Here is a 15191-nt window from a genome sequence, read left to right on the forward strand (position 1 = left end):
CCCAGTTCTGCCATAGACAGGTATTACTCGCTAGAGAAGACTCAGCGGAGACAGGAGTCTCTCTCGACACGCAGGCCTGTACGAAACGTCAAGGAAAAATCTGATCCATGGTCGATGACAGCCTGGAAGTTTCACGAGTAACAAAGACAAGCGGTAGTGGAAGCCTTGGTTCAACAGGCGTGTTCTCCGTTTCGTTGCAGAGTGCTGCAGTGGCTGGTGGCCCTGGTGGTGGAGACGCGCCCCCTGCACGAGGTGCTGCACGACCACTACGTGTCGCGGCCGCAGGAGTCCGCCTCGTGGGTGCGGCTGGGCCGGCAGCGGCTGCTGCTGCTGAGGGATCCACAGCTCGCCTGGCAGCTGCTGTCCGCCCACTTTCCCAGCTTCCCCGCCAGGGCGCGCACCCAGGCCTACGACGACGGGCTGTTCGCTCAGGAAGGTGAGACACCCGTGATGCCACTTAGCCAGTCTTTCTAATACACAGGTTATACAGCTGCACAAGTCCCTCAAGATACGAGAATGCCTAGAACTGTACACTGCAACGTCATGTTACCATATTTTTTCGTAGCTTGTGGTTAACATATTTCCCATTTACATATTCCTTGTCCTGTGGATCATGTTCTCAAACTTCTGAGTGTAGTGCGTATCCACGAGGAGAGCACCCAAATGTCGCTATCTGACGACACTTACTTAACGTGCAAAATACGGTAATAAGGTGCCGTACATTAACAATGCACCTCTTTCACTTTTCTCAGTGAGCGAGGAACATTGTTCTTCAGAAAATGAACTTGCAGTCAGGAGCACTTAGGTTCGAACCCCAATCTCACAAGCCTCATTTAGGTTCTCCAAGTTTTCCCTAAATCACTCACATGGGTTGCTTCAAGCAGACAGCCGAATACCTTTCCCACCCTTCCCTTGTTATAGCTTCTACCCTCATCTATAACGTCCCCGATGGGTCATCGAACCCTGACTTACCATTCTTCTTCTCTTAACTGTATCCTTACATCAAAAGGAGCGCAACTGTCCAGATTTTCAAATAGAAATGATTGTACTAGTTCCCACTGTGTACCGTAGCGATTGCTGAGGCGGGCCCTTGCCTGTGTTACAGGAGAGCAGTGGAAGCGGGCCCGCGGCTGCCTGACACCGTCGTTTACGCCTTCGGCCCTTCGCTCCGCCGAGCCGCAGCTGCGCGCGCACGCCCGCCGCCTGACCTCTCTGGCTGGCGGGTCTGCAGCCGCTGTGTCGCCGCGGCAGCTGCTGGCCTACTGCACCGACTGCGTCGCCTCGGCGCTGCTCGGGCTGCAGACGCGGACCCTCGAGGACGCGGACGGCTGCTCGCCGTTCCTGGAGGCCGTGCAGCGCGCGCACGACGCTAAGTCGTCGTTCGGCCGCCGCTTCGTGTTCGGATACCTGGGTCAAGCCGCATTCGACGCTCTGGGGCTGGGACAAGTCCCCAAAAAGATTGCCAACTTCTTCAGGTCGGTGGCTGCCGTCACTATCGACCACCGCAACAGCAACCCTGTGTCTTCTCACGACTTCGTACATCTGCTTACGAAGAAGATGAAGCTGGAGGGCGCAGATGATAATGCTGTCCTACATGAAGGTAACTACGGGAACCCACTTTGTGATTTTATCAGATATATGGACACTACCACATCACATTATTATGACCACCACACACGTCACACAAAATCTGTCAAATAATGTGCCCTGGCAATGTTAGTGTTCAAAAAGAGAGATAAGACTCCGCAGGGTTCCTTTCAAGTGAAAAAAGAATTAATCGTATTTTAAAATGGACTCCCATTGCCTTTCTGGTAAAGTGTAAATTCTTTGTGTAGCTATGTCGTGAAAATGCGTTACTGGCGAATGGGCCAATAACACTGCCGTTGTTGTCGAACTGATCTTTCCTCTCTGTCGACATACAATAGCAGCACAGTTCACTTTCCAAATGAAGTTGGCAGTACTGTTCAGTGAGCCAAGCTGCGAGCAGATCTCCGAAGTAGGCAGATGGCTTAAGGATGATATATTGATGAGATAAACTAATTTGCACGCCAGTGTGGGCAACGGACCAGTGACTGGCGACAAGCAGCTATAAGCAATGAATCGCGGCTCCTGCATGACGGGACGGCTAGGCATCAAGAGGCTCCAGTGAGAAATGTCAGAGTACAAAGGCTCTTCCGCTATGCTGGTAGAGCTCGTGGGTGAAGTGGTAGTAGGAGGGAGGCATCACTGCTGTGGCATAAGAAAAGTATTTGTGGTATTTTCTATTGTCATTAACAGTTTAGAAATTACCTTTGATTTATTTCATAATTTCTTCATCCATACTTTCAGCTGGACGTGAAGATTGTTTTCCCTAATACAGCTGGAATCTTACTTGAAACTGCATATCACGCGGTTTTAGATGTATGGAAATGAGAAATAGAACTACTAAGTTGTCAAGATATTCGCTGGTTTAGTTCATCACCATCGCCCGTTCGCTAGCTTACAGAAGAGCTTTAGATACCATTTACATTTCTGTACAACTGCTGTGAGCCTGCAAACTTCCGGTAATATATGTGCGACTAGGTGGTCGTAATAAAGTGACTAGGCAGTGTTTACTTCCGATTCAATGGCATTTGTCAACAGTCAATCGTTTTCATGGTTGCAGTCTCGAGTCAGACCACCGCCATCCTGTCAGCTGGAGCTGGAGAGACCAGCCACGTCCTGCAGCACTGCCTCCTGGAGCTGGCCGCGCAGCCACAGCTGCAGCAGCGACTGCGCGCTGACATCGCTTCTGCTCAAGATCCTGCTGCTCTGCCTCTGCTGGAAGCCGTTGTTAATGGTGAGCATAACGCCTTTCCAATTTATTATAACTTTTAACTTATTCCAAAACTATTTTAACAGACGCTACCGTGGGCAGGGAGGGTTTAATCTTTGAGTGTTTATAAAGAGATTCAGATTGATCTACTTTCTTATGCCTTACTGGAAACCAGCCAAGGACGTTTAGGGGATTAGTGTCTAAGTAGGATACATCGCGTGGGAGCGAGTTGGAGACTTCGCTATCAACAGCACCAATGAAGTGTCTCACTGTTAGAGTTTGGAAAGTGTCGATTTCGCCAATACGAGCGAGTTTAGTCGTTTTTCTGTAAGTAGGCTGACAATTTCTTGCTTCTCTGTACAGTCTGGGGTACATTGAAGTGCTTTCTTACGAACGAATACTTGAGCTGAGCTTTTTTCTTCCTGACTTATGAAGAAACAGAAACCTCGATTCGTGTTGTGTGTACTCGGTGACATACGAATTAGGCTCGGCAGATAGGGAAACAATAAGCTATTACGCCACTGCAGCAGTGCAGGTAGGTTTCACACCTGCACGGGCTAACCTAGTTCAAAGACCTCTGTAACACATACTTCAAGTTTTAATTTGTGCACGGGTGTTACCTGTATTACTGCGGTAGTGTAATGGCTAGCACACCTCCGTAATAAACATGGAGAGAAGGGCTCAAGGCCTGGCTGTAACACAAATTTTAATTCATTTCTTCAGCTTCTGCCATTATGGCAGACAAAGCCAAGACACAAATGTTTCCATAAAATTTAATTATATCACAGTATAAGTGTTACGCTGCATTTACTTGTTCTCTGAGCTCTTTACTTTCAGTTCCAGTCAGGGTGGAGGGTTTCAGTTTGACAGGGCTAATCAGTATCAACCAACTTAGGGTGTCCAGCTGATAAATGAGGGCGCGAATTTGTTGGCGAAAGTCACAGAAATTCGCCCAATCTCAAAGATAGACTAAGAGTAGGATATAACATTCTTTATAGATTTCTGCGTTTTTCTGTTGTTTGACAATAAATATTTTTACAGTCTCTAGGTGTATTCGTTCTAGTAGGATATTTATTTAATATATTAGATTTCCTAAATAAGCTAGAACAGAATAACATCACGACTAGATACAACATCTAATGTTTTCCTATAGCTGTCGGTTGTCAAAGGCAGGGATGTTTTCAATTTATATGTTGGCGTCATATTTCCTCTGTGAAAGCAACATTCGCTACCAGTCATATGTATCCTAATAAAGCCGGGATTTACAACCTGTTCTCAAAACCTCAATGGCAAGTTACTGTGAGTGGTGTCTGCTATGGTGAAAATGCCTCCAATTTACATTCGCAAGCTGTGTTCACCTTATTTCCCTTAGGAAGTGACGTACTTAAAAAATAGCTTTTGTGCAGGTAGTGTGCTCACTCCTGTCTCTCATATGTACTGGGTAGTTTGTCTGGTTGCCCGCAGCTGACGTGTTGTATTTGTGCTCGACAGAGACGCTGCGGCTGCACCCCTCGGAGCCAGTGCTGAGCCGCGAGTGCCGGCAGGCGTGTTCGCTGGGAGGCGAGCGGCTGCAGCCGGGGGACCGCGTCCTGGTGCCCGTCTGGTCGCTCAGCAGGGACTGCGGGCCACACGGCTTCCAGCCAGACACAGGCGTGGAGGCGCCACAGCTCGTCTTCGGCGGGGGACCCAGAAAGTGCGTCGGTAAGTACAGCATCACACTCCTGTTGCACCTAAGACAGTTTGTTTTCGCAAGTTTCTGACTTGACAGTTTAATTCCTACCCCGATGTTACGAGCTATGATTCCTTTTTCGAGAGTTTCGTGGAACATGTCGAAACACTACTTTAGCGTCACTTATTTGCTCTAAGGATAACTCGCTACTGTGCCTGTAATACACGATAGAGTCTCCCGAATAGTATCAGCAGTTGTCCGCGTCCGTGTAAAAAAATGGCTCTGAGCACTATGGGACTTAACATCGGAGGTCATCAGTCCCCTAGAACTTAGAACTACTTAAACCTAACTAACCTAAGGACATCACCACACATCCATGCCCGAGGCAGGATTCGAACCTGCGACCGGTGCGGTCGCGCGGCTCCAGACTGAAGCGCCTAGAACCGCTCGGCCACACTGGCCGGCTCGCGTCCGTGTAGCTGAGTGTTCAGCGTACATAACTGAGGATTTTTCTTTGGTGGGAGGACCGGTGCACTCAACCTTGTAATGCCGACTGAGGAGCTACGTGACCGAATAGTAGCAGCTCCATGGTCTGGAAGGTCTGCAAAACGGTCAGGAGATCGCTGTGCTAATTCTGCATGACGCGGCAAGGCAGAGGGCGACACGGCGGCCGGTGGACATCCGTTGAGTCGTCAGGATTTGACGAGGAGCTCGTTTTCGTATCAGCCATTCTCTTCTCACGGACAGATCACAGTCGTAATATCACGACAAACGGCTGTCAGTTTTAATATTTTCTTCGGGATGTTACCACGCAGTCCTATGTACCAGCAGTATTTGAACCACATTACAACCGTATCGAGCAACGTCAGCAACACTCTGCGTCGTCTACGGTATTATTAGCAGTACGTAAAATGTGGCCTACGTTAACCTCGGGAGCAAGCATTTCCAGTCGACGGAAAATGGCATTTCCTACAGAAATTAAACGTCAATGAAGAATTATACACTCTAAGCGGCTTATGGTTAACATGAATTTCTTGAAATATGTTCGAGCTGTGGAGTACGTTTTATAATAAATGTTTTTGCAGTATCAAAGTAGAAGACGAATCATCAGACTATGACACATACAACGCTACATACATATTTAGCGCTACCGACGGTGAGATGAAGGTTTTCGCGTAGTTTCGAATGTGCCCAGCTACGTAGAGATTAATCCTACAACAATATCAAACATGGGCTGTTCTGGGGAAACAAAATTAATGTACCGCAGGCCGGTCAAAAATCATTTCTTTATCGACATATACACTCCTGGAAATTGAAATAAGAACACCGTGAATTCATTGTCCCAGGAAGGGGAAACTTTATTGACACATTCCTGGGGTCAGATACATCACATGATCACACTGACAGAACCACAGGCACATAGACACAGGCAACAGAGCATGCACAATGTCGGCACTAGTACAGTGTATATCCACCTTTCGCAGCAATGCAGGCTGCTATTCTCCCATGGAGACGATCGTAGAGATGCTGGATGTAGTCCTGTGGAACGGCTTGCCATGCCATTTCCACCTGGCGCCTCAGTTGGACCAGCGTTCGTGCTGGACGTGCAGACCGCGTGAGACGACGCTTCATCCAGTCCCAAACATGCTCAATGGGGGACAGATCCGGAGATCTTGCTGGCCAGGGTAGTTGACTTACACCTTCTAGAGCACGTTGGGTGGCACGGGATACATGCGGACGTGCATTGTCCTGTTGGAACAGCAAGTTCCCTTGCCGGTCTAGGAATGGTAGAACGATGGGTTCGATGACGGTTTGGATGTACCGTGCACTATTCAGTGTCCCCTCGACGATCACCAGTGGTGTACGGCCAGTGTAGGAGATCGCTCCCCACACCATGATGCCGGGTGTTGGCCCTGTGTGCCTCGGTCGTATGCAGTCCTGATTGTGGCGCTCACCTGCACGGCGCCAAACACGCATACGACCATCATTGGCACCAAGGCAGAAGCGACTCTCATCGCTGAAGACGACACGTCTCCATTCGTCCCTCCATTCACGCCTGTCGCGACACCACTGGAGGCGGGCTGCACGATGTTGGGGCGTGAGCGGAAGACGGCCTAACGGTGTGCGGGACCGTAGCCCAGCTTCATGGAGACGGTTGCGAATGGTCCTCGCCGATACCCCAGGAGCAACAGTGTCCCTAATTTGCTGGGAAGTGGCGGTGCGGTCCCCTACGGCACTGCGTAGGATCCTACGGTCTTGGCGTGCATCCGTGCGTCGCTGCGGTCCGGTCCCAGGTCGACGGGCACGTGCACCTTCCGCCGACCACTGGCGACAACATCGATGTACTGTGGAGACCTCACGCCCCACGTGTTGAGCAATTCGGCGGTACGTCCACCCGGCCTCCCGCATGCCCACTATACGCCCTCGCTCAAAGTCCGTCAACTGCACATACGGTTCACGTCCACGCTGTCGCGGCATGCTACCAGTGTTAAAGACTGCGATGGAGCTCCGTATGCCACGGCAAACTGGCTGACACTGACGGCGGCGGTGCACAAATGCTGCGCAGCTAGCGCCATTCGACGGCCAACACCGCGGTTCCTGGTGTGTCCGCTGTGCCGTGCGTGTGATCATTGCTTGTACAGCCCTCTCGCAGTGTCCGGAGCAAGTATGGTGGGTCTGACACACCGGTGTCAATGTGTTCTTTTTTCCATTTCCAGGAGTGTAGTTATCTATATGTACGTGAAAAAAAAACCTTAAGATTTACAAAATACGTGTAGGTCAGTGTTTCTATATAGCTATTATAAAAGTGTGCTGATGGAAGCCGTCATGTAGTTTCACTGAAAACGTATTTCATGGGAGCAGTACCTATTTATGCTGTTGTAGCAAATGTATAGTTGATCCCTGAGGGGTTAAGCAATCTACTGATGGAGTATTACGAAAATGCTAGATCTTACCTGTTTGTAGCAAATGTTTTTAACATTCTGACGAATATGGTGTAACTATCGCAAACTTTAGTAACAAGTCGTTGAATGCAGACTTGATAGACGAAGCCAAGGCGATTATTCAGAGTTCCACCAGTGCTCGGTTTCTGCTACATTCGGCTTCCGACTTTTCAGTGAGAGTATTCTATTCAAACTCTCTCAGGAATGTCCCACATGATAGTCTCGCCACTCTACACAAGACAGCCCCCTAAATTCCCTTCTGTACCCTGCCCATACATAAGTACATACATACACACAGACATCTGACAGAACGTCTTTGAGTCGGACTTGATAGTTTCTAGCACCCCAGTACCTTCAATAGATAAGAGCAAACCGGCAACTCAGTTTCACATAATTATTTCGTTTACATGTCTCATCTGCTAGTTATATACCACAAGGTGACAGATATGTCAAATGTAATGCCTCAGTATTGTGGTATTCACGAGGGTTGATTCGTAAGACGGCAAAATGTGAATATGATATTAAATCTAAGATAGTAGATAACAATATACCGATGACGCAGTTCTAAAAGATTCGCATATATTATAGGTTGGCTGTGTCAGTCAGGTTCATTTCTTTCATATCCCATGGAGTGCTAAATTGCTTCCGAAAAATTAGCACACACTGCCGCATGTGTTGCCGCTTTGGCTAAGCTGCAACGCTGCTAGGTCAGAACATAAAAGCGGTAACGAAACGATGTCAGCTAGTGCACTACAAGTCAATAAAACTTGTAAGTGTTAAACCGAATGTGACAATCTTGTAATAGCGTAACACAAAATATCAAATGACATTATTCTAGGGAACTTACACCAACGAAACGAAGCGCCCAATTAGAATACCACGTCACATCTACTTGTTAGGCACTTTCTCAAAGTCAGATTTATTACTTTAATTGTAACAGAATAGTGAACTTTGTAATTTACATGTTTTGCAGTGCGTAACAGAATATGAGAGTGTGGCTTTAATTTCAGGCTACAGATTGGGTCTTCTGGCCATCAGGATCTTGATCGTGGAACTGGTGTCTCAGTACCGGTTGTTCCCCGCTGGAAATGCGATCGGTCTCAAGAAGCTTGACGACGAGTAGGAGCTGTAGTCCACTGGAAATTACTGGACGTCTACTATGACTGCCTTCGCAAGAGAAAATTATTTATTTTTAGATAATGACTTAAGAAGACTGATATTTCTGCTTATTGCGATAAGACTTAAGTATTTATAACTGAAGTTACTGTGTAACAACTAAATCTTACTGCTACGTAGTAATCATAGAGTGTACCTTGAGCTTTGACAGTGTGAATACAATTGCTACACTAAGTGTGGCGTGTCATCCACACTACGTCTTATCTGTGATTTATTTATTATGAATATATTTTTCATGTAGTATAAAACAAAATGTTAATGAGAACTACAGAGTCAGTAGACAGTACTGATAGTTATTATCAATAAACATCATTAATTAATTACCTAATCATTGTTTATATTTTGGCATACACCTCCATTCCTGATTCCAGACACGAAAGTGTTCTCTAGTATTCGCCATTCTTATCTTACCGATGTTACAAATAACTGAAAAATCATTTTACTTTTGCTTATTGCACCATGAGAGAAATAGGAGTGAGGTTTCCAGGAAGAGTAGCATCATTTGATGGTTACCAAATAGGTGAGGCTAATGCTGTACCTTCTCTTAATTTTGTTCGATCAGTAACCTGAAATTAAAACCACACTCTCATATTCTGTTACGCAATGCAAAATATATACATTACAAAGTTCACAGGTCTGTTACAATTTAAGTAACACACTTGACTTTGAAAAAGAGCTTAACAAGCATATGTAAGAAGAGCACTACTTTGCTGCAATGATTTTCCTCATGATTGTCCTATACACTAAATTAAAATTATGTAGGTGGTGTGGCGTAGCTTTGATGAAGGATAAAAACTGCATCGTGTAACCCACAGATGTACTTCTTTATTTTTACTAAATACGCATGTTTTCGGTCACGAGTCTGGCCATCCAAGGGTCATAAAAAGATAATTCAGCTATGCGTTGCATAACTGCAATATCCAGTGTTTACATTACATGGGTGGTACACACTGGGAAGCACTATTAATGGATCGAACATTTTAAGGTGTGCAGCGCACAGCTGAAAAGTTTCTTAGTTAGTTACGTTTTCCACTTATCAATTTCACGATAACTGTTATGATGTGGAACGTGTCAAGTGCATAAGAAATGCCCACATGAATCAAGGTTTTTTTTAAGCTTAAATTTTTTTATTACCTATTCCAATCCCTTAAATGGCACAAAACGCACATATTATACCTATAGATTTATTTATTCCTATTCAAGAATTCGTCTGTGGTATAGAAGGAGTTGTCAAGGAGATAATATTTCAATTCATTTTTGAAACTACGGCTGTTGTCTGTCAGACATTTTATTTCATCTAACAATTAATCGAAAAGTTTTACAGCAGCATATTTTACCCCTTTCTGTGCCAAAGATAGGTTAATTAGTGGATACTGTAACTCTTACTTTCTTCCGGATATATTTTTTTTTTTTTTTGTCTGGTTTGGTGCGGCCCGCCACGAATTCCTCTCCTGTGCTAATCTCTTCGTCTCAGAGTAGCACTTGTAACCTGTGTCCTCATTTATTTGCTAGATGTACTCTAATCTCTGTATTCCTCTACGATTTTTGCTCTCTACCCCTCCCTCTAGTACCTTGGAAGTCATTCCTTTATGTCTAAACAGATGTCCTACCATCCTGTTCCTTCTCCTCATCAGTGTTTTCCACATATTCCTTTCCTCTCCGGTTCTGCGCAGAACCTCCTCATTCCTTACCTTATCAATCCACCTAATTTTCAACATTCGTCTGTAGCACCACATCTCAAATACGATTCTCTTCTCTCCGGTTTTCCCACAGTCCATGTTTCACTACCACACAATGCTGTACTCCAGACGTACATTCTCAGAAATTTCTTCTTCAAATTAAGGCCAATATTTGATATTAGTAGACTTCTCTTGGCCAGGAATGCCCTTTTTGCCATTGCTAGTCTGCTATTGATGTCCTTGCTCCGTCCGTCATTGGTTATTTTACTGACTAGGTAGCAGAATTCCATAGCTTTATCTACTTAGTGACCATCAATCGTGATGTTAAGTTTCTAGCTGTTCTCATCTCTACTACTTCTCATTACCTTCGTCTTTCTTCGATTTACTCTCAAACCATACTCTGTACTCATTAGGTTGTTCATTCAATTCAGCAGATCACGTAATTCTCCTTCACTTTCACTCGGGATAGCAATGTCACCAGCGAATCGTATCATTGATATCCTTCCACCTTGTATTTTAATTCCACTCCTGAACCTTTCTTTTATTTCCATCATTGCTTCCTCGATGTAGAGATTAAACAGTAGGGGCGATAGACTACATCCCTGTCTTACACATTTATTAATACAAACACTTCGTTCTTGGTCGTCCACATCTGTTATTCCCTCTTGGCTCTTGTGCGCATTTTATATTACTCGTCTCTCCTTATAGCTTGCCCTTATTTTTCTCAGAATTTCGAACACTTAGCACCATTTTACATTGTTGAACGCTTTTTCCAAGTCAACAAATCCCGTGAACTTGTCTTGATTTTTCTTTAGTCTTGCTTCCATTATCAACCGCAACGTCAGAATTACATCTCTTGTGCCCTTAGTGTTTTCTAAAGCCAAACTGATCGTCATATAGCATATCCTCAATTTTCTTTTCCATTCTTCTGTATATTACTCTTGTCAGCAACTTGGAATCATCAGCTGTTAAGCTGATTGTGCATGTAATTCTCGCACTTGTCAGCTCTTGCCGTCTTCGGAAATGTGTGGATGATGCTTTTCCGAAAGTTAGTTTGTATGTTGCCAGATTCATACATTCAACACACCAACGTGAATAGTCGTTGTGTTGCCACTTCCCCCAATTATTTTAGAAATACTGATGGAATGTTATCCATCCCTTCTGCCTTATTTGATCTTAAGTCCTCCAAAGCTCTTTTAAATTCTAATATTGGATCCCCTATCTCCTCTAAATCGACTCCTGTTTCTTCTTCTATCACATCAGACAAATCTTTCCCCTAATAGAGGCCTTCAATTTATTCTTTTCACCAATCCGCTCTCTCCTCTGCATTTTACAGTAGAAGTCCCGTTGCACTCTTAATGTTATCACCCTTCCTTTTAATGTCACCGAATGTTGTTTTCAGTTTCCTGTATGCTGAGTCTGTCCATCCGAAAATCATTTCTTTTTCGATTTCTTCGCATTTTTCAAGCAGCCATTTCGTCCTAGCTTCCCTGCACTTCCTATTTATTTCCTTTCTTAGCGACTTGTATTTCTCTGTTCCTGAGTTCCCCGGAACATTTTTGTACTTCCTCCTTTCATCGATCAATCGAAGTATTTCTTATGTTACCCGTGGTTTCTTCCCAGTTACCTTCTTTGTAGCTATATTTTCCTACCCGACTTCTGTGATGGCCTTTTTTAGAGATGTCCATTCCTCTTCAACTGTACTGCCTACTGAGCTATTCCTTATTGCTGTATCTATAGCCTTAGAGAACTTCATCTCGTCTTTCATTAGTACTTCCATATCCCACTTCTTTGCGTATTGATTCTTCCTGACTAATGTCTTAAACTTCAGCCTAATCTTCATCACTATTATACCGAGTCTACGTCTGCTCCCGGGTACGCCTTACAGTCCAGTATCTAATTTCGGAATCTCTGTCTGACCATGATGTAATCTAACTGAAATCTTCCTGTATCGCCCGACCTCTTGTGATTGTTGAACAGAGTATTCGCTATTACTAGCTGAAACATGTTACTGAACTCAGTTGTTCCAAGCCCATATTCTCCTGTAACCTTTTCTTCTACTCCTTCCCCTACAACTGCATTCTAGTATTCCATGACTATTAGATTTTCATATCCCATTACATACTGTATTACCCTTTCAATATCCTAATACACTTTCCCTATCTCTTCATCTTCGGCTTGCGACGTTGGCAAGTATATCTGAACTATCGTTGTCGTTTTGCTATCGATTCTGATAAGAACAAGCCTATCATTGAACTGTTCACAGTAACACACTCTCTTCCCTACCTTCCTATTCATATCGAATCTTACTCCCGTTACACCATTTTCTGCTGCTGTTGATATTACCCTACCCTCATCTGACCAGAAATCCATGTCTTCTTTCCATTTCACTTCACTGACCCCTGTTATATCTAGATTGAGCCTTTGCATTTCCCTTTTTATATTTTCTGGTATCCCTGCCACGTTCAAGCTTCTGACATTCCACTCCCCGATTCGTAGAACGTTATCCTTCCGTTGATTATTCAATCTTTTCCTCATGATAACCTCCCCCTTGGCAGTTCCCTCCCAGAGATCCGAATAGGGGACTATTCCGGAATCTTTTGCCAATGGAGACATCATCATGAGACTTCTTCAATTACAAGACATATGTCCTGTGGATACACCTTACGTGTCTTTAATGCAGTGCCTTCCATGGCCTTCTGCATCCTCAAGCCGTTGATCATTGCTGATTCTTCCGCCTTTCGGGGCAGTTTCCCACCCCTAGGACAAGAGAGTGCCATGAATCTCTGTCTGCTCCTCCGTTCTCTTTGACGAGGCCGTTGGCGGAATGAGGGGTGACTTCTAATGTCGCCAACGCTGATTATTAATCAAAATGTAAGCAGCGGCGGGATTCGAACGCGAGACCGAAGACGTTTTGATCATAAATCAAAGACGCTATCCCTAGACAACGAGTTCTGATTTTTTGGGGTATTGTAATCATAACTGTCACCTGTTTTTAAACTGGTGAATGTTGTTGAGAACAAATTTCGTTACTGAGTAAATGTACTGTGAGGCTGTTGTAAGAATTCCTAAAACCTTTTTGTGGCCCGCAGATGGACAGATTCATGACCTAAATCGATCGTCTGTATTAAAATGAGAAATTAGGTTTATTACACGATGGATTTCTTACCTAAATTAAGATCGACAGATCATTACTTTATTGTAATGTAGAATCGTCTACTCCTGTTCCAGCAGATATCAATGTATGTAGTATCTTCTATTCCCGTTACTTCAGATATCTGCTTTTATTAAATCCTAGTGCTTCACTCCCTGTTATGTCACCATTTTTAAGAAATACTATGTTTTAACGAATCACGTATAAGCCAAAACAAATGAAGTATAAAAAAATTTTAAAAAACATAATTACAAAAACCAAATCATCAATTTCGAGGAAATGAATCCAATCAAAATTCAGTATCGGCCATACAATATTAGCATATGATTATGACTGTAATACAGACATTTTACAATGAAGTGCCAAGGAAACAGGTACACCTGCCTAATATCGTGTAGGGCCCCCGCGAGCACGCAGAAGTGCCGCGACACGACGTGGCGTGGACTCGACTAATGTCTGAAGTAGTGCTGGAGGGAGTTGACACCATGAATCCTGCAGGACTGTCCATAAATCCGTAAGAGTACGCGCTTGGTGGCCAACGGTGGTGTTTATACTCAGAAGAGTGTTCCTGGAGCCATTCTGTATCAATTCTGAACGTGTAGGATGTCGCATTGTCCTGCTTGAATTGCCCAAGTCCGTCGGAATGCACAATGCACGTGATTGGATGCAGGTGATCAGACACGCAACTTATGCACGTGTCGCCCGTCAGAGTCGTATCTAGACGTATCAGGGGTCCCATATCACTCCAAATACACACGCCCCACACCATTACAGAGCCTACACCAGCTTCAACACTCCCCTGCTGACATGCAGGGTCCATGGATTCATGAGGATCTCTTCATACACAACCATCAGCTCCATATAATTTGAAACGAGACTCGTCCGAACAGGCAACATGTTTCCAGTCATCAAGCGTCCAATGTCGGTGTTAACGGGACAAGGCGAGGTGTCGTGCACTCATCAAGGGTGCACGAGTGGGCCTTCGGCTCTGAAAGCCCATATCGATGAAGTTTTGTTGAATGGTTCGCACTCTGACACTTGTTCATGGCCCAGCATTGACATCTGCAGTAATTTGCGAAAGCGTTGCTCTTCTGTCACGTTGAACGATTCTCTTCAGTCGTCGTTGGCCCCGCTCTTGTAGGACCTTTTCCCGGACACAGCGATGTCGGAGATTTGATGTTTTGTCGGATTCCTGATATTCAAAGTACACTCGTGAAATGGGCGTACGGGAAAATCCCCACTTCATCGCTACCTTGGATATGCTGCGTCCCATCGCTCGTTCGCCAACTATAACACTACGTTCAAACTCACGTAAATCCTGATAACCCGTCATTGTAGCAGCAGTAACCGTTCTAACAACTGCGCCAGAAACGTGTTGTCTTATTTAGGCATTGCCGACAGCCGTTCCGTATTCCGCTATTTATAGATCTCTGTATTTGAATACGCATGTCTATACCAGTTTCTTTGGCGCTTAAATGTAAATACCTTCGTTGTAATATCATACACGGGAATGACCGACAAATGTGAGACAAATTTGCTTTACTCGAAAATGTGTGACACATTACGCAGATACGAGAGAAGGGACTAAAAAAGAGAGGTGGCGCACTGGTTAGCATACTGGACTCGCATCAAGAGGACGACGGTTCAAAACCGCGTTCAACCATCCTGATTCAGGTTTTCCATGGTTTCCCTAAATCGCTTGAAAGAACACGGCCGACTTCCTTCCCCATCCTTCCCTAATCCAATAGGACCGATGACCGCGCTGTTTAATCCCCTC

The 15191-nt window shown here is 44.9% G+C and overlaps 1 protein-coding gene across 1 annotated transcript; it reads left to right on the top strand.

Annotated features, from left to right (window-relative positions):
• Positions 1-1557: 1557 nt before the first annotated feature.
• Positions 1558-8528, top strand: LOC126260381 (probable cytochrome P450 28c1). Its single transcript, XM_049957709.1, has 4 exons — positions 1558-1600; positions 2645-2818; positions 4259-4495; positions 8416-8528. The coding sequence occupies exons 1-4, from the start codon at positions 1558-1560 to the stop codon at positions 8526-8528; spliced, it is 567 nt and encodes a 188-aa protein (XP_049813666.1).
• Positions 8529-15191: the final 6663 nt, after the last annotated feature.

Source organism: Schistocerca nitens, chromosome 5, assembly GCF_023898315.1.
Source record: "Schistocerca nitens isolate TAMUIC-IGC-003100 chromosome 5, iqSchNite1.1, whole genome shotgun sequence".
Lineage (NCBI taxonomy): Eukaryota > Metazoa > Arthropoda > Insecta > Orthoptera > Acrididae > Schistocerca > Schistocerca nitens.

What these genes read in the sequence shown, in the direction of transcription:
- LOC126260381 (XM_049957709.1), top strand. Translation starts at nt 1,558, where the DNA reads ATGAAGCTGGAGGGCGCAGATGATAATGCTGTCCTACATGAAG. An exon ending in TAATGCTGTCCTACATGAAG is followed by an intron (nt 1,601 to 2,644) that starts GTAACTACGGGA and finishes TCATGGTTGCAG; the next exon opens with TCTCGAGTCAGACCACCGCC. An exon ending in GGGACCCAGAAAGTGCGTCG is followed by an intron (nt 4,496 to 8,415) that starts GTAAGTACAGCA and finishes CTTTAATTTCAG; the next exon opens with GCTACAGATTGGGTCTTCTG.